This window comes from Erigeron canadensis, chromosome 6 (genome assembly GCF_010389155.1).
Source record: "Erigeron canadensis isolate Cc75 chromosome 6, C_canadensis_v1, whole genome shotgun sequence".
In the NCBI taxonomy this organism is placed as follows: Eukaryota; Viridiplantae; Streptophyta; class Magnoliopsida; order Asterales; family Asteraceae; genus Erigeron; species Erigeron canadensis.
The window spans coordinates 19651251-19671097 of record NC_057766.1 but is presented as its reverse complement, the minus strand read 5'-3'; the positions used below and the strand labels follow the sequence as shown (position 1 = coordinate 19671097).

The window sequence follows — 19847 nt, the reverse complement described above, 5'->3', positions numbered from 1 at the left end:
AATGTTTTATTTTTTCTTGGTAATTATATGTAATATTTTTATTTTTTTTTATTTTTGAACTTAAGCTTTTAATAAAATGAATATTGTAGTGAATAGTGGGTGAAATATGAATTGCCAATAAAATAATGAAATATGGTATGAGTAAGAAATATCTGATGTTATATAAGGAAATGAGTTGAGAATGAGAGGTGAAAAAAGGGGTGAATCTATTGTTGCCAATACTCTTAGAATCAATTTGAGGTAGTTATCATGTTTGTTACTAGCAGAATAGCCGTACAATATAGTCAGATCAACATATGTTGCAACTTTTTGATTTTCAACAATACCCTCCCCCACCCACCCATGGAATTTAAAAATAAAAAAAAGGGCATGAAAAATGTAATAGGCTGGACTGTTACTCTAGGCTCGCTACTTCAAGCTCTGTTCTTTATTGAAAATGAAACTAACAAGCAATCCAATAAACTAAAGCGCTGCCTGTATGAATAAACAAGCTTTGCAGAACCGTTTCATCCAACCCATCATGATAAAATCAGCAATGAATTCGGCGGATAATTCAAATTGGATGGCAGGCCTAATTGCTACTAGTTTTCCGCACTACTTTTATGCAGTTGAAGACGATTATGTCTTTTTCATGAAAACCTAGCTGGCTCTGGCTATCTTGCGGAGCAAACATAATATACTTGAATAACATTGTAACAAACTTTGGAAAAAGAACGATAAAAATAAATAAATATAATCGTAAATTGATTCTTCGTCGCCGTAGTAAATAAGAGAAAAGGTAGAATTTCTTTCTTCGTCTTTAAAAAAAAAACCAATTATAATATTCTTTGAAACACACTTGATAAACCTATGTTCTATTATTTAATAACTATTTATAAATTAATATAGATTAAAAGTTTGAGTTATAAATAAATTAAGTATGTTACTAATAATTTAAGTTATTATATATATCTTTTAAATAATTTTATTATTAAAAATTAGGAAAATGCTAAATGAAGTTCTTACGGCTTCACTTAACGTGTATAAAAAAGATGTACATTTTGATATCAAAAGCTCACCCATGAATTTTATGGTGACTGTAAAACAATTTAATGCATCTTAATGAAAACCCTTATGACTTCATTTAACAAACCCTAAAATATAATACGATATAAGTTATAAATTAAATACTTACTAAAATTAAGTGGATTACTAACTGTGACAATTAATAAAAACTAAAAAAGTCTTTACAAGATAAATACTTAAATTGACATTTTACATATAAATAGTCCCGATACTGTTATCAGAATAGTAACAAATTCCATAAATTAAAAAAATTAAAAGTTTTTATTAGGTTTAGAGATATAAAAAGTTTTATAAGGATGCATAGAGTGCCCCGGCGACCGAATAGGTACCGGTCCGATACCTAAGGGAACAATGCCCCGTGGTACTGGTACCGATAGGGTGGGGAGGAGATTGGTGACTATGGTGCCGGCTTTACTGCCGGTTATTGTGACCGTTACTAATGATTAATTTATAAAAAAAAACCTTCTTTTCTTCTTTTCTTGCCTCCGTTTTTTTCCTCCTTCCTTATTTTCTTCTCTTTTGTGGCTTTCTGCTTCTTCCTCTGTTTCTTTCTACTACCATTTTTTCCGACCGCCATTTTTTCCGGCGAGTGAAAAAGAAGAAAGAAGATACTCGTATAGAATATTGATAGTGGATGTCATGTGTGTGAAATGTGTGATGCTGTATTTATTATCAAGATAGATCGATAGATTTTTATATATTATCAAGATAGATAAATAGATTTTTATATAATAAAAATATTAACTTAACACTATCTGATTTTCTTTATTTGTTATTATTATTATTGTTTTAGTTAAATTATATTAGTTTTTATTTGAATAAATAGAAAATAAATTAATTATAAAAGGGTGAGGAGGGACGGAGAAGCAATTCGTGTAATTAGGGAGCGGTCGGAGAGGAATAGAAAAAGCGGAGAGGGGCGATGAGACACTCACCCACCCTAAGAGAATCACAAACAAGCTATTCCAATTCATATAAATCATAAAAATACCATATTTTTGTTTCTGGTATTATCATCTGATGTGAATATAGTTTTTGAAGTTAGTTTTCTGATAAAAATTAACTTTTATGATCGATCATGTGTGTATAGACAAAACCAGTAAGGTTGGATAAGTGCTTAACGAAATCTACCTATCTCTAGAGATAAAGGTCAAAATTTCTATTTTCATGCCTCGCAAAACTGGAGATTATTTTCATGCCTTATAAAACTGAAGGTTATTTTTTAAGTTAAATAAAGCCTGAAAGTACCTTTTTATACTCTATAGTAAAGATAAAGTTGTTTACATTTTAACCTCCCGACTATGTCAAAATATTAACACTCAAAACCCATGAAAAGTTTGATTCCTCTAATTTAATTAATAATTGTTTTTCACACACATGCACATGTTAATAAGTTGTGGTCTAAGCAAAATTGGTAATTAAATATGACAACCAACAAGGTCTCAAGAGTCTCGTAACAACAGTAGTGAGGTTTCTCTATTATTTCAGTACTCACGAAACAACACGAACGACAAGACCCAGTCAAAATCCGAAACCCTAAAGAATCCCCAAATTCTCACTTGAATTTCCAGATCCTTCAATTCATAAGCCCATTATGTAACCACAATTCAATTCGATACAATTTAATTCCATCTCTCAACTGAAAAACACTAATTTATGGACTTCAACTCCTCCGGCACCGGAGGAAGCGGCGGCGGCGGCGGCGGCGGAGGTGGTAATGACGTGGAGCTGTTATCAAAGACGTTACAGGTGGAGCATAAGCTGTTTTACTTTGATCTAAAAGAGAATCCACGTGGCCGTTATTTAAAGATATCGGAAAAAACCTCAGCTACACGGTCAACTATAATTGTACCGTTTAATGGAATCTCATGGTTTTTTGATATTTTTAATTATTATGTTAATACTGATGATCAAGATGTTTCTAGCAAGGAACTTCAGCTTGATACCAAGGCAAATTAATCCTCTTCTTTCTAGTTATTTATTCTTGTAGAAATATAGATACACTTTCCTGTATGTATATATTACTTAAATCTTTTAGAAATTTTTTTAAATAAATTATGTTTGTTTTCAACAGGTGTTTTATTTTGATGTTGGTGAAAACAGGAGAGGGAGGTTTTTAAAGGTATTTAATTTTGTCTAATTATGATTTTATTTAATATGGTGTCATTCCTGTAAGAACACTTGAAAATAAGAACGGCGAGAACACTTAAACGAATGTTTTAGCATCTCAAATTGATGTCTTTGCAACTCAAATAAGCACTAATGCATGCATGCATCAATGCAGATTTCCACTAGAATCATAATCTTGATGCAGATGCATCCAAGATGCATGCATAAAACATAAAGTGTGATTATCTCGGTTTTCATGGATCAATGTGCTGTAAACACTTGATAAATTATAAATAATTATTAACTACTAATTATTTCAAACTCATCAAATGGATGTATTTGATTGAAATATAAAGCTCTCTTTATAAATGTATAGTTGCATGTACTTGTATCGTGGTATACATGTAGTAGGAGGGACATAGGGGATTCGTCATGTAGCGTAATGAGACTTGGAGGGGGACAAAAGAGGATATGATTGTGTTGATGAGATAGACGGTGAATATTATTTGTAGAGCATGAATAGTAAGGCATTAATATTGGATTCTTAGGGCCGGGAATTTATACAGGCTTTGAGTGGGAGTGTTTATTGTACTGATGAAGGGGATTGAATATTAATTGGAATAAGGGATAACTAAATAGCGGGAATGGGGTTGTAGATTAAGCTGGTGCCGACTAAACTGATACATCATATTAGCCAAGTGAAACTGTAAGGTTGTGTCATAACATGTTTCATCTTGTAAAACTCATAATAATGTATTTAGGCACGTGATAGACATTGTTTTTAGACCTGCTAAACTTGCCTGGGATGTAATTCTAATAATTTGATGATAATTTGCATGCATGTGATGTTAGAAATCAGACTCCGTAAATATTTTTGGTTGATTATATTTTACAGAGGAAACGGAAAATGTAGTTAAGCCAGAATTCTCTACTTATCAGTAGGTTTAACCTGAAACTAGAATGTAACTCATTTGAGATGGTTGGAGATTCTTTCACAAGTTGCTGTGTGGAACTCTGCTGCCACACTTCCTTTTTATTCTCAATAGAAACAAAAGAAGTTCAAAAGTAGTTAGCTTATTCCATGATAGCATATGACTAGTTAGCTTACCTCTTTTGTTCTTGTATATCTTGTATTCAGCTAAATAGACTAGGTTGTTAGTTTGATATATCCTTATGGTTGTTTTTTTTTGTTGACGTATATGGGGATATGTCCCATATTTGAACTAGTGTGATACTCTGTCACACTACTTGATTGTAACTGTTTGGGTGTTGTTATAAAAGTCAACGGGTTACTAAATGTCCCCTTTACCCAAAAGTAGTTCATAATCAAGTATGAATCTATCTGATTCAGAAGGGAAGAGCTTGTATCAGTATCTCAATTAATCAATCCCATAATGAATTAGTTAATTAATTGAAAATTAGTTAATGAATAACAATAATGTAATGACATATTATAGGTATTATGCCAACATAATATTCAATATGGGAGTATAGTTAGCTAGATATTTTCTTATATTTGTATTTGTTTTTGGTATAGTAGAATTATGGACCACTTGAATGTTCCACTGTCACATGCATCTCGATCATCCACTGGGATGATCCACACAGCACACCTGTACAGTTGTAGTACACTCTAACTTTGAGAATTTAGCATGCTCCAACTGCTTGTTACCTAGTGTATAACTATATATTAATATATGCTTCATGCTGGATCAGTTTGAGCTCTGTATTCTTTTTCTCGTGATAGGTTCTGCTACATGTTCCATCCTAAGCCATCATCTAATGATATGATATTCTATAAGTTCTGTATTGGGGATTGGTTGAGCTTTTAGAATTAATTTGAAGAGATTTGTGACGTTAGTTATTTTAGAGCTTTGCTCATGTGATGTGCAATATTACTCATTTCTGCTGTTGCCTTAAATGAGTGTTTGTGCAGGTATCTGAAGCTTCAGTTAGCAGAAACCGTAGTACCATCATTGTACCTGCAGGGAGCACCCGAGATGAAGGGTGGAGTGCATTCAGGAACATCTTGGAAGAGATAAATGAAGCGTCTAAGCTTTTTGTTTTACCCAATCAGGTTCCATTTTCAACCATTCTCCACCATCTTCTTGACGACCTTTGCTATCCTTAACTAATAATCTTTGTGTATGTTCATGTTCTGATAAGCAGCAAAATGCCGAAGGAATTACACAAGAGCGAATAGTTGGTCTATCTGATGATGTCGGTGCTGGCTTTATTGCCGGGAACAGTTCTCAGTCTGCCCCTACAGCATCATCCGACTTGAACTTAGGAGATAGGACATCCACATTTGAATTGCCGCCTCCATCTTCTGATGAAAGTAGTGCTTTTGGTGTCTCCAAAGTGATCAGGGCTGATCAGAAGAGGTTCTTCTTTGATCTTGGAAGCAACAACAGGGGCCATTATTTAAGAATATCGGAGGTGCGTCTTTGTGTGCTCTTTAGTTTATTTTAATGGCATTAAAAGTCCCACTTTTTCATTATTGTCTTTAAATCTCTCATCTTAAGTATTTGGGTTCAAATGTGACAAATAGAACTATCATCCGAGAAAAGAAGATAAACCTTGACCAGTTTTTGATTTTTATGCTAGTAAGAATTAATATTTGATATAAGACTGTCCTAAGGTGTAAAAAAAGGTTTTAACCATGGCATGTATAGCAAGGTGAGAGTGTAACTCAATGGTGGTCTCGTATAGAATACATGAAAATCCTATGATATGAATAAACATATTCCCAACTTTGTCAACTTTGTAACCCTTTGGGTATCAGCAACACTATAAGATTTTGGTAAGATTGATATAGATGAAAGTAGACTGCCATTATACTGGATGTAAAATCCATGAATCTGAAACATGATCGGTGTTTTATGTCTCCGTTCACACAAAAGACCATATAACAACATATTAAAACTTTAAAGTTGCTCTTGACTTTTAAGTTTTCTTGACTGTTGACTCAATATTAAAGTATAAGTCTCAAGGCCATACTATATTATAGTAATACTCTATTTGATACTGTTAATATTTAAGTTGTAATGTTTTTGTTACATATATAATCTGTTGTCGACGTTATATGTGATTTATATTGTGATCCTTTAATACCAAAAGGGAGGAAAAAAAAAATATAAGTGCGGTGAATAGCCACGGGTAAAAAGTAACTGGGTTGTAATTTGGTACCATATTCATATATTTGCGGGTTGCAATTTGGTACCATATTCACTTGTTCTCCTGTTCGGTATCATTCTGGGTGTTTGATCATTGATTATGGAATTTTTAAATTCTCTTATGAATAACGTACTTTATTAATTTTTTATAGCAATTTTCCATTGGTTTGATATGTATATCGCAAGAAGTGTTTATTGTATCTTTACATAAGTTATATCAATCAGGGTTGAGAATTAGTTGTATAGATGCACATTACTCATGTTAATTGCTGATTCCTGATAATGCGAAAGAAAATTTTTATTAAGGAAAGGTTACAATTCGGTTTTAAGTTCTGCATTAACTATTTGAAAAACAAAATCTGATAGTGTTATGGCATATGCAGGTTGCAGGTTCTGATCGGTCTTCCATTATTCTTCCATTGTCAGGACTGAAACAGTTCCACGAAATGGTAGGCCACTTTGTGGAAATATCTAAAGATCGGATTGAAGGGATGACTGGAGCAAACGTGCGAAATGTGGACCCACCACAAAGATAGTGTTGGCTTTGGCCATCCATTCTTAAATTGCAAAATGGTAATCCGCTTGACTTTGTGAACCTGTGTATAGACCAGCAGCCGTGTGCGAAGGGTTAAATTTCTTATCCTTACCTTATCTTCTATTAAAATTTGAATAATCCTGGCGATGCTAAGCTTGATTCCCAATACCCCGACATGGAAATAATCAAGACCAGAATAAGCAAGCAATGCTAGCTATTTCTTCTTTGTTGTTTTTACTTTGATTCTTTTTTTTCTAATTTCTTCTTTACCCTCTTATATTGTGAAGGATTTTTCAGTGGTTGTTAGCCTGAATGGGAATTTGCATCATCTTGTGTTTGGCCATTCATTTGTCTTTTGTTAATATAACTAAGTTGCTATCAAAAAATGCGTCCCTTATTGCTCTTTTCGTACTAGCTTATATTATATATTTATATTTATATTTATATTTATATCCCGTTTCCGCCTTGTTCTCTGAAGCTTTATATACGATCGAGGTTGGGAAATTGAGTAGTCAGTTGCTTGTTATTATACAGTAAACTTATGGGTTGAAATGGATTTGGATAAGATCACTCAACTATTCCTCTTGGTCCATTTTGTTTTGCTCTCTTTATATGTAATATTATAATAATTTTCAATGAGAATCATCCCTCTGGTGTTTTTCAGAGCAAAACATGTATCCAAAAAGAATAAAAATTCCAGTTATCTGGTTTTTTCAGCCATCAACCAAAAGCGATTGTTTAATTTGGCAGACAATTCATGAGACCCAGCATAAAGATCGATGCAATGGTGATGCAGGGGAGAGCTTGCACCACCACCTGCCATGACCAAACTTACATGCTAGGAATATATTGCTTCTGCTGACCTTCCTGGTAATGTTTTTATCAATTATCCGTGACATGTCATAGACCTTTAACGTGAAACTGTATTTTACTTGCTGGATTTTGGTAACCAAGTAGAACATGATCAATTACAAGAAGTAAAAAAATATTTGATTTGATCGAAGCATGATTACAAATTTACAAGATATATACTGTCCTCGTCTGTGTTTGATAGCGATTTGCCTAACAATCACTATAATACTATCGAACAAGAAGAAGGCCCATTTCATTTGGTCAAGGGATTGCAACAAAATCATCTACATGTTCCCTTGCAATTTCGAAATCCGTATGTTTGGCCTCACACAAAATGGGCGCAAAACTAATTAATACTTACAGGAAAATCAAATCTAAACGTAAGGCGCAGGTTTGGGTAAAGTAGTGACAATGCCGCAAAGCTGTGTAGTGTCTGGGAGACTATACTCGTCTCTTAAGGAACGCTCCGGTGAGAGTACACTGAAGTACAACTGCTGGCCCAAATAGAATCTCTCCCACATTTCTGATCTCAAGCTCCACATTCCGGCATTATCGAGGGTGGTCATGACCGCCGCCCAACACCCTGGAAACACAGCTACATTGTGTCTGCTCACTGCATCTTCCAGATTGTAGTTCTTCCTTTTCTCCGGGCTCCACCTTCCTGGCTCTATTGCTACTGCAAAGAATGAGTATCCATCCAGATGGTATGTCTGGATGGTGTTCTCACGGTTTTCAAACACAATCTCCACGAAGTTGCGATATGTTGCGTTTACGACATTTGGTGCGAGTTTGGCGTTCTTTTCGACATCAGGTGGTGGCTCATCTGGGATGATGTTATACTTGAACTCTTTATCAGCTACTCCAAAGTATTCTGAGAGTTTGAGGGGAGTCTTGGGGTCAATGTGGGAGACACCATTCAAAGCGAACCTAAGCTTACCATCAATGTAGTTCCGACTATTGACTATCTTGATTGTGCGGGTGATGTTAATCTGTCCATAGTGATAAGACCCTTGTGGGTTAGGTCGGGCTGCACTGGCAGTCAAGTTCCATCTGAATGATCTGAACTGATTTATGGACCATGCGATTCCGGCTGTGCTTACTGGTGGAGGGGGTGGAAGCTCTGGTTTTGCAGGGATGTTGCTTCCGGCATACCGGATGGTGGCAACGGTGGAATGTGGCTGCTTTGTGAATCGGCTTGACACCACTAAGTAGTAATCTTTGGGTGGTTGATCAGCAGTCACCAATACCGACAAGCACTGGCCCACGTGAAGGTCCATTGACATATAGTCATTTTGCATAAGGTGAGACCCTTCAAGCTCGACGAGCTTCATGTCATGGTCCTGGAACCTAAAGTTTATGGAAGTTCTCATTCCGGCGTTACAAAATCTAAATCTGTATGTCTTTCCAGCCTCAAAGGTCCACGATGGTTCAGCCGGTGCACCAACCTGCACTGACTTGCCATTGATGTGAACACCATCAGGCCTACCAATGGAATTCCCACCATCAAGGAGGTTCTTCAAAGACTTGTGACCTTTGTTGAACCAGTCTCCAACCACAACCGCAAACTCCTCAGCTGGATTATCAAATGGGACCGGGATCAAAGGTCGGCTATGCACCTGGAGGATGCCAATACCACCAGCCGCCCTATGCAAGGCGGTGGTTGGGAAATAATAGTAACTACCAATCTGATCCTTCACCTGGAACTTATATGTCCAGTTGGTTCCAGGCTGGATAGGACACATGGTTCCAGGTGTCCCATCCATCCATGAATTCTTTCGGTGTTGGACACCGTTCCACGTGAGAAGGAACGGCTCATCAAGATTGTTAAAGACATTGACAACAATATTGTTGTTACTTGTACAGTTAATCACGGGCCCTGGAAACTTATCGTTGATCAAAATAACTTGTTGCGGAACACCTAATGGCGACATTGTACCATAGGTGACCTTCCATTCAAAAAAGTGATAAGGATCTTCCGCGTTTGCTAGCATTACCGATATGCATAGCATTACAACAAAAAATCCAAACTTTTGGGTATCCATGTTACAATCCCCGGAGACACCCGGAGTATATCTATCTATAGAATATATAGGTATAGATATATATTTCAAGAAACAAGATGGACAGAAGAAGCTATAGAATTTATTTTTTTATTTTTATTAAATTACCGGGAAGAAGAAGATCGACTTCTTCCAGGTGCTACCTGGGATTGTCATTTGGAAACGAACATATGTTTCTTTTTTATACTTTCAAAGACCGTTTTGTCGTTTGGTTCTACATGTTTTTCTCCAAGAATTCAATCTGTGTTCTTTCCTTAATTCGCTCGTTTCACAAATTCCTTGTATCGTGTGTTTTCAATGGTGGAAATTGCACCATTGTTTCTAATATTAGACAGCGTATTTAGCAACTGCGAATTCATTATTCTGCTACATTTTTTATAGTCCTGCACAGCATTTTGTTTATATTTAGTAACAAATTCTACTAGAGTGTGTTATGTTGTCTATTCAAGTAGAACTTCTGGTAATGAATGCTAGAGCTTGCTTTCATCAAACAAATTACTCCTTACAATGGATGTAATCACCCGAAAAACAATCATGTTTCAAATATATTTGCTATTATGCATCAGAAAAATATGAATCTAATCATCTATACAAGAGATGTTGCTTACATATGAATCTCCATTCCTTAGGGACGGGAGAAAAATTTCATTTCTCCCGTTACTTGAATTTTCAAATAATCAAAAACACTTCCTCAAATTCCATTTATTCAAATTCCAATTACTTTGATAGATTTAATTCCATCTAAAAACATTCGTGGAATTAAACACGCCTTAAATTTTCATTGTTGTTAGTATTGCACACCACTATGCTAGTTTGAGTAAAAAAGACCGGAATTTCACTCAATCTCCAAATAAAGAAAAAAACCGAAGAACCAAATTGATTTCTTAAAGTTATCTGATGTTATCTAATGTCAACCAAACCTATATAACACGAAATAAACCTTCAAATGTCTCAATCACACAATTATATACACTTCGTCAAAGAAACCTCCATAACACGAAATAAACTTTGAAAAAAGATTTTAATCTTAAACCAAAACATGTGCTGTCACAATTATATAATGGGTGCATCACAAGAAGTCAATAACATGTTTAACTTTCATGTGTTTTGTTAATTAATGTTATAATATTTTATAATTTAACAAATTCTAATCATCACGATCCTTTACTGAATTACTGGTTAATCTCCTTTATATGCAACACAGCTTTTGGAGGCTTTGTGACTTTTTATAATTGTTGGGATGAGTTTAGATACTTGAATTTAAAAGAGATTACACTATGCAGTTCAAAAAAAAAAGAGATTACACCATTACTAATGTTCATCTATATATAACTAGAATATTTTCCCGCGTAATACGCGAGATAAACATATTAAATTTTCATTATAACATAATCAAGTAGTTATAGATAAAACATATTATAACATGTTAGAATAATGTTTTTGTATCAAAAATTATTAGTAGGATATGTATGTTATATCTTTATAACACATTACCTATGTAATGCGGAGATTGTAATGGCGACGAGTGGTAATAGCGGTTAATATTGGTGGTGGTGACATTGTCGAGTGATGTAGGTGGTCCAGGGTGTAAATTAGTTCATTAATAACAAATTAGGTCATTTATAATAACTATTTCCATTGAAGGTTCATTAAGAACAATTGTATCATTTCCGAATTAACTTTCTTATAGCATAATCTAAATGGGAAGTACTCTTAGGTAGTATTCAATAATGTCTTAATTAAAAGTCATTACTTAATCTAAATTGCCTTAATTCATGAAGTCAATCAAATCTGTTTGTTTCTTAACTTAATAAGCAAAAGCCATTATACAATTATCACTTCCCTTTCTAGAAGGAAGGGGTGTTTGAACTTTTATAAAGAAAGAGAGATTTAATGACGTTGTAAAGTTAAATGAAGATATTATAAAACTTGGAATTGTATAATCGAATAATTTAAGTGTTAAGCTGATCAAATATATTACTTGCTAAATATATTTATGTATTTCTCTTATTAAGTCGGAGGTTTATTTAATTTATGACACCAGTTTGTTTCATTAAATGGATATAAACAAAAAGATATAAATAAATCTAAATATAAATTAAATGATGTGGCGGTGTGGTGGCGACGTCAACAACGACGGTCGGCGGGAAATGTGGCGACAGTTGTGGCTGTGGTGGTGGCGGTGACGATAAGTGGTGGTGGTGGTGGTGGTGACGGCAGTGGTGTTGTAGTTATTAACTTATTAATGTGAAAATAACGTAACTGGTGTAAAAGGGGTGATGTAGTTATTTTAGGATTGAATGATATATGTTACACATAATTTTATTAAAGTTATTACAGATATATTAAGTGAAGATATATAATTAGTTAAATGATATAGTTAGTTTGGGTAGGTTAATATGCTTTTCTGAAAAAGAGAGGTTAGATTATCGATTAATAAACCACTTGGTCTTGAATCAAATGGTCAGCTAAGGCCCTTTTTGGAGAAACTGATGAAAATGATGTTAACTTGGAGACCCAAGTGTGAATCTTGATTTCATGTGGTTTCAAATATTTGTCTCTTAAGCCTGTGAATATACGTGTTATCACTCACATTCTACAAGAATATGTTAGTTCAAATTGTCATTATTAGGGTTCCAAACAATAATACTTATCTAACATTTGCCGTTAAACAAAATAATAAGCTAAATAGAGTATAAATATAGTTATGAAATAACTCAAATACTATAATATTATTAGCTAGTTTTATTTTATATATCAATAGATTTACGTACATATATGGTAAAAGAAGATCCAAAGTTAGCTAATCTATTTTGTATATAGTTAACGTATATATGGATGTGTATATAAATTTAAGAAAAGTTAGCTCATATTATTTTTTAATATTAAGGGTATGTTTTAACAAATCATATAAAATATAAGTATTAATATTGTCATTTTATAAAGATGAAATAATTAAATTTGATCTAATGGTTCTAAATCAAAGTTGGAACTCATCCAAAGATTCTTATTTGTTTATGATTGAATTTATGACCTTATTATATATATATATTGGTAAATGGGTATACGATATTGGAATTAAGTTAGTAGAATGTGTTTATTGATCTACCAAAACTGGATTGTTGTGTTATTTAATCGACACGTGATACATTCTTTAAATGACATGTGTTTTCTTAGTGTACAATTAAAATAGTTAGTTTCCTAATTAAAAAAATCTTTATATATACTAAAAGGCAACTGACCAAATAGCTTATTAACTAATCATAGCTCTCGATTTTATCAAATTGGAAATTAATGATGCCATTATTAATTTAATAATAAATCAAAAATCCTATTAATCATTATTTAAATATATTATTATATTATATTAATATTAATATTTATAGAAAAAATCTCACTAATTTACATTTTTTTTGTTTTTCATCAATAATTTACACTTTTTATTCTCACTAAATATCTAATTTACATTTTTTTCATCAATAATTCACACTTTTTTCATTCACTGGATATATACTTAATCTATAATTATTACAATTTGTAGTTATCAACTTGAGAATTTTGTTTTAAATTTTTATCATTTAATTAATTAAAAAAATTCAATATTTTCTTATTAATTTTTTTCTTTCATAAAATCTTTTCTTTTAATATACTAAAATATAGTTGCTTTAATAACTTACTAGCTTATCAACCCATCGCTAACTCGCTAAGTATGTCACAATCTACAACATTGATGAACATATAATGATTCTGTAATATTCAAATATCGTTATGTATGTCATAGTAAACAACTTCGATGAACAAATTTAAAAAAATATTTCACTATAAAACTCAAAATTTTATAATATAGATTAATCTTTTATTATTAGAAATTGTAAGCTAACTTTTAAATCATAATAAACTAACTTCTAATATTGATAAAAATGTAAGCCCGTGTATTTGACACGGGGCTAAAATCTAGTATATTATCTATACTATATTAATAAACAAACTATCATCCTTTTTTTTAACCCTCTACCTTTAAAATACCCAAAATACTCTTAATTTTCAACAATTCCTAACTCTCACACTAAATCTATCCAATATACCCTAAAAGATCTTATACTCATATTTATCCAAAATTTCAAACTATTTATTTCCTTTATTAATTAATTTAAATACTTCCACCTAATATCTTTATAATATTCTTAATAAAGCTATTTACAAAAGATATATCCCTTAACTAAAAAATAACCACACTACCATTTACATCAATTACTTTTAGATTAATAACCACATCGTTACCACCACCGCCACTAGCACCACTCGTTGCTGCCACCGCCGCATTGCGCGGGTACCCATCTCGTATCAGTAAATACGGATATACATACCAATATACCATATAGATAGAAATTAAAATTGTAATGTAATTGTAACTTTTTAGCAAAAGCAAGTGCCGTTTTTCGACCTTCGTTATCTCATTTGGATTTTGATTATTATTTTTATAAAACTTTTTTTTTTATCATTAACGAGCATGGTATCCGCGCAATGCGGCGACAGTGATGAAGAAGGAGGTCTAATGGTGGCGGTGATGGTACTATTCGTGGTGGTGGCGGTGTCAATTGGTGTAGGTTGATGTAATTGTAATAGTGTAAATTTTAGAAGATAAGTGCTTCAAGTGTTAATTATTAAAATAAAGGTTTAGAGTGTAAATTAATTCATTAAGGGCTAAACATAAAAAGTCAAGGGTAATTCTGTAATTCAAAAATGAAATTACATAGAATAAAAAAGGGGGCTTTTTCTTTATAAGAGAATATAAATTTAGATATAGATGTATATTTTTCAATGTTTTTTCAATAAAGATACACATAATTCTATATATTAATCTATCTATCATATCATTAAAACAACACAGAGATTATTTAAACATATAAATATAGAGGATTAATCATTATTTTTTTATATAGATTTTTAATATCGTATCATTATATTTTAATAGTTAAAATACTATAAATAAATTCCATCCATCTATCTATATATTTTCATATACTATCTATCTATGTTTATTTAGCTTTTATGATAACTTAATCATAAACTCATTGTTATGATGTATATATGTTAATCATATCGTATATTACATATATATTTAAACAATTCGTACATCGTATGGGTACTAGAACTAGTATATTAATTTGATACTCTCTGGCGTGAGATTTACAGGTTTTAGGTTTACTGAGCCTTAGTGGAGCATTTACCGGATGGGGCGAGCAGGGGGAGAGAAACGGGTCTTAGGTGCACGATAACCAGTCCGGATACCCATGACCCGGTCCTTTCCGTTCTAAAAAAAAATATGTACTTGGAGAATGTTTTATTGATTTAACTATGCACGTAATTGGGGTATACATTACGGAAGCTGATAAACTGACCGCTATTTTTAATTTACCTACTATTTGTATACATGTTACAACATAGTATACAAATCAACATTTGATAAAAAAAAAAATAATAATAAATAGTTTGTCATATATATGATCAAAAATAATGTTACGTATATATATATATATATATATATATATATATATATATATATATAGAGAGAGAGAGAGAGAGAGAGACAATCAAATAAGAACAGTTTTAAAATAAGAACGGTGAGAACACCTTAAAATCATCATTTTGATGCATTAAAAGTCCATAAAACTAACATAGTGCAAAACTAATTATCATTATTTAAGTGTTTAACAACACATTGATTCATCAAAATCGAAAAAATCACGTTTTTTATTGGATGCATCATTTTGATGAATATGCATCCAAGATGGATGCACAAAACAAAAAACATGATTATTTCGATTTTGACGGATGAATGTGTTATTAATCACTTAAATAATGATAATTAGTTATGCACTATGTTAGTTTTATGGACTTTTAACGCATCAAAATGATGTTTTTAAGGTGTTCTCACCGTTCTTATTTTAAGAGTGTTCTCACCGGAGCGTTACCCTATATATATATATATCACCTCCCAAATATTTATATTTTTGGCAAAAAAATCAATAAAACTCTGAACTGTTGCGGTTGCGTGTTAGATATGGATTATCATGTGGAAGGTCAACATAAGTTAGGTTGAAATGGGAGACAAAAGGACAATAAGTTAAATATGCATAACATTTATTCTGATTTACATGTAATTAAAAAGGTAACTGTTTTATTATATGAAAATAGTCGGTTGTGTTTATATTTGTGGAAATCATGCATAGTAGTGGTTTGATCACAATGTTACTCGATCCGGGCCTGGTTTGCACCTAGTTGTGGGCCAAACGTGTGAAGCTTATTCTTTAACTTGTTTAAATTAGCCTTGAACATGCTCGATGTTGTTTAAAATAAGTCGAAACATGAAGTCCCTATATGGACTTAATTAAGCTTTGTTATCATGTGTACATTTATCTCGATCGTATTGACAAAATGGTGAGTGGGTGAAAGTGAAGTTGACACACAATGACCTGTGAAAGTTTTTGATATTCTTGTGTATGAAGAATGTTAGTACAACTTATAGTACTATTATCCTCTTTTGGCTATAATTGGCCCAATTTATTATTTTTTCCATAGATCATTAATTAAAATCCACATAACGGGCCTGTTAACATCGGTGTCACATTAATCGGGAAAAAACCAAAATCTATGAGGTTGGATAGAGGTGCCTTGGTAGTTTGGAACTTCGATGTGAAAGGGGAAAAGGGAAAGACTAAATAGAGGGAGATCGAGTGCCGGATTTGGCAGTCCTAATCACGCCGAGCTCCACACTGATCGAGGCTACTCCCAATGTCCTAACTAGTAGATTTCGTATCTTGTAACTGTTAAAAAATAAAAATTGAGTTGTTGGAAATAGAATAGAAGAGGTTTAAACAAAATTGAGTTGTGGCGTTGTCAATCACGTGAAAAGGTTGAAATTCAAGTCTCATTGCTATCACCTTCATTTTCTTACATTTTATTACACGATATGAATATGATACATGTTTGAAATTACATTTTTTCACGGGCTACAAATAATTGTTTGAAATTAAAATTATAATAAGATGTAATATACTAATATATATGGTATAATAATAATATATCGGTGTGATGGATGATAATCGACATATAGTTAATTCATTGACCTTATAACAGTACAATGACTTTTCTTAAAAAAATTGTAATGTAAATTAATATCCCACTTCCTCTTGTCTTAGATTTAAACACCCAAATAATTGATATTGATGTGGGCTTGTTCCAAAGTAACATGTATATACAGATTTATTAGACTTAAAAATACTTTGACTTTGAGCAACTATCATCATTTTTTATAAAAAATAAAAAGTACGAAATCGAATCGTGTATTTTATTCTATATATATAAATGGTCGTCTTCTTTGGTAATACGGAAAGGCTAGCAAGTTAAAATGTCGGTTTAACTTCAATCCCCTTCCTTTTATTTAAGGCACTATAGAATCACATCTTGATTTCCAATCTTGAAGAAACTCAAAAACCCAACTTAATTAATTATGGTTCAAATTATGTAATTAGGGAAACAAAAAAAAAATGTACTAGCAAATCAAAATTATTTCAAATCCAATATAATTAATTTATGATGTGATAAGGATTAGGTTTACCAATCTAAGTGGTTTGGTAGTCAATCATGCATGCATACAATAGAAATGAAGATTCGGTTAATTATTGTATTGAATGGTCATGTCACATTACGTTACGATATTTTTTTTAATGTCATCGTATATATATGTTACACGTATTATATGTTAGAATTTGCTTGGTACATACTATGTGTTAGAAGCTTGGTACACAAATTTTCATATACTATAAAAATAGTAGAAAACTGTTTGAAATGACTAGAAACGACCAATTTAGTTATACAAATAGGTTATATAGCCTTATTATAGGGATAAAACCACCTTTAAAGTGACATAGTGGTTAAATTATACCAGTAGAGTTTTTTTAATGGGGTCTCGAATTCAAATCCTAACTAGCATAATCTTGGGGGTAACGAGTAAAAGGTTCAAGATATTCCAATTAGACTGTTTACATCTGAATTGAAAAAAAGTTTGTTATGTATGGACAATTAAAATAGGAATTGGAAAACCCCATCTCAATGGTCATTCCCTCAACTTGTTGATGATAGTCATAAGTTCACGTTTCGCTCTAAAGTTAATCTATATGTCAAAATTATTTATGCATAGTTTTACCATGTCTATCTTTGGTGCAAAAAAGGTGTATTTGGGCGGGAACACCTCAATCCCGTATACCGCTTTGGTATCATATACATCGGCCGCTCAGTATATATCCCAGAAAATCCCTTCCACCAAATACCACACAACATGCATTGCAGGCCGAGATTCGAACTTGCGCCTAAGCTCTTTGGTGTAAGGAAAGCATGTGTGGGTCCGACTTCTAAGGGCCTCTTTAGTCTTCACCACCTCTATCTTATCGATTTGTTTTGGCTTTCGTCATCAGCTAACATCTCAGGCCCATACAACATAACCGGTTTTATGATCGCCTAAAATTTTGTTTACACCTATAAATTAGAAAAGTTCTCTATCGCAAGTTACTACTCATGTGGTAGCTGTCTTTTTACTAGTCCTAATACCCGTACGATGTACAGTAGCTATATAGATTGTATTATAAAGAAATTCGAATATGCCACATACATTATTCATGAGTATGAAATAAACTGTGGTTAAAGTATACTGATGATAAAAGCTAAATTATAATATAAATATAATATATATTTAGTTAGAGTTTTAAATTTACTTTAAATATTTACAATTATATCAAAACTGAAACTTATAATCATGGTGGATGACAGTAAATAGCCTTTGTGATATCTTCATGTTTTTGCTAGAATGGAAGTAATCAAAAACAATCCTTTGTGTATTTATATACAGGTCGACCAACAACATAACCAAAAAATAAAATATCATGTTTATAGTTTATGTTTTCTTGTTAAACTTTAAAACAAATACGGAATGGCTATAAATATGTATAGGTTTAGGAGATATAATAGATTTGGAAACTAAATAAACAATAATTTATATCAACGTAAAAAGGGATATATTACAACTTTTTTTAATTTAGAGTTATAATATATTTTTAAAAGAACACTTAGTCATTTCAAAATCATATCATGTGTCGTAATAAGACTTTAACGATTCTGTTTTAGTTTATTGATAGATAGTCGAAGCAAACCAACATTTGTAATTTAAATTTCATGCGTTTTCAAAAAGAGAAAAGAAGCGTTTAACTTTGAGCTAGCATTTTAAGCTTCAAATAAATGGAAAGTCTGATATATGTACGCAAGTAATCAGACATTCTCATTTCTATATCTATTTTACCAATCGAAAAAGATAAAGACTACTGTACGACACTGTGCCCACCCAACCGTCAACGTGTACTCAAATCACTACAATGTATATTATGTATATAAAATTAAGACAAAATTCTAAGCCCCATTTCCTAAAAAGATCAATGATGTAGACTATATAAGAAAAAATGAGATTAATGGAGCAGCTGAAACTTATGTTTGGTGTAAAGGTAATTGGTTTGCTTAATGCACTGTTCTTACTGTGGTCTACACAGCCTGTAAAAAGGAGACCACAAAGAGAAATAGATCAAAAGGCAAAGTGTTAGCTTAGCCACCATGTCCCACTTTTATCTATATTTGGCTCTCAATTATTATTTTGAGGGGTTAAATTTTATGCTTTAAATGAAAAATGGTCCTTATTGATGGCTTATCGTCTACGCTTTTTTAACTAGTAACCTTTTACTTTTTTGTAGTTTTTTTTTTTTAATCTTCTGGTACTTCTATTTTGTTTATGATTTTGGTCTGCTTTTTTTTTTTATTACTATCTTGTAAGTAAAGATTTGTCAACTCCTTGAGTTCAATTGTTCAAATCGTTAAATCAATACTACTATTGACTATCAATACTACTCCATCGTATATTAGAATATACGCATCGGTGGATATTTATTAGTATCATATCGATAGCAATTTTTTTATAACCGCAAAGAAAGTTCGTTAATAAAATTC

General features: G+C 32.2%; 2 protein-coding genes across 2 annotated transcripts; one reads left to right on the top strand and one right to left on the bottom strand.

Annotated features, from left to right (window-relative positions):
• Window positions 1-2498: 2498 nt before the first annotated feature.
• On the top strand, window positions 2499-7288 carry LOC122603339 (transcription factor Pur-alpha 1). The gene is made up of 5 exons (XM_043776013.1): window positions 2499-3015; window positions 3140-3187; window positions 5111-5251; window positions 5344-5613; window positions 6734-7288. The coding sequence occupies exons 1-5, from the start codon at window positions 2722-2724 to the stop codon at window positions 6884-6886; spliced, it is 906 nt and encodes a 301-aa protein (XP_043631948.1). The 5' UTR covers window positions 2499-2721; the 3' UTR covers window positions 6887-7288.
• A 574-nt stretch (window positions 7289-7862) lies between these two features.
• LOC122605825 (L-ascorbate oxidase homolog) lies at window positions 7863-9779 on the bottom strand. The gene has a single exon (XM_043778783.1). It carries the CDS (start codon window positions 9777-9779, stop codon window positions 8112-8114), a length of 1668 nt encoding a protein of 555 aa, XP_043634718.1. The 3' UTR covers window positions 7863-8111.
• Window positions 9780-19847: the final 10068 nt, after the last annotated feature.

Excerpts from the sequence above, each read along its gene's own strand:
- LOC122603339 (XM_043776013.1), top strand. The coding sequence starts at position 2,722 with ATGGACTTCAACTCCTCCGGCACCGGAGGAAGCGGCGGCGGCGGCGGC. Across the intron at positions 3,188-5,110 it reads GGAGAGGGAGGTTTTTAAAG|GTATCTGAAGCTTCAGTTAG; the intron begins GTATTTAATTTT and ends GTGTTTGTGCAG. Across the intron at positions 5,614-6,733 it reads ATTATTTAAGAATATCGGAG|GTTGCAGGTTCTGATCGGTC; the intron begins GTGCGTCTTTGT and ends TGGCATATGCAG.
- LOC122605825 (XM_043778783.1), bottom strand. The coding sequence starts at position 9,779 with ATGGATACCCAAAAGTTTGGATTTTTTGTTGTAATGCTATGCATATCG.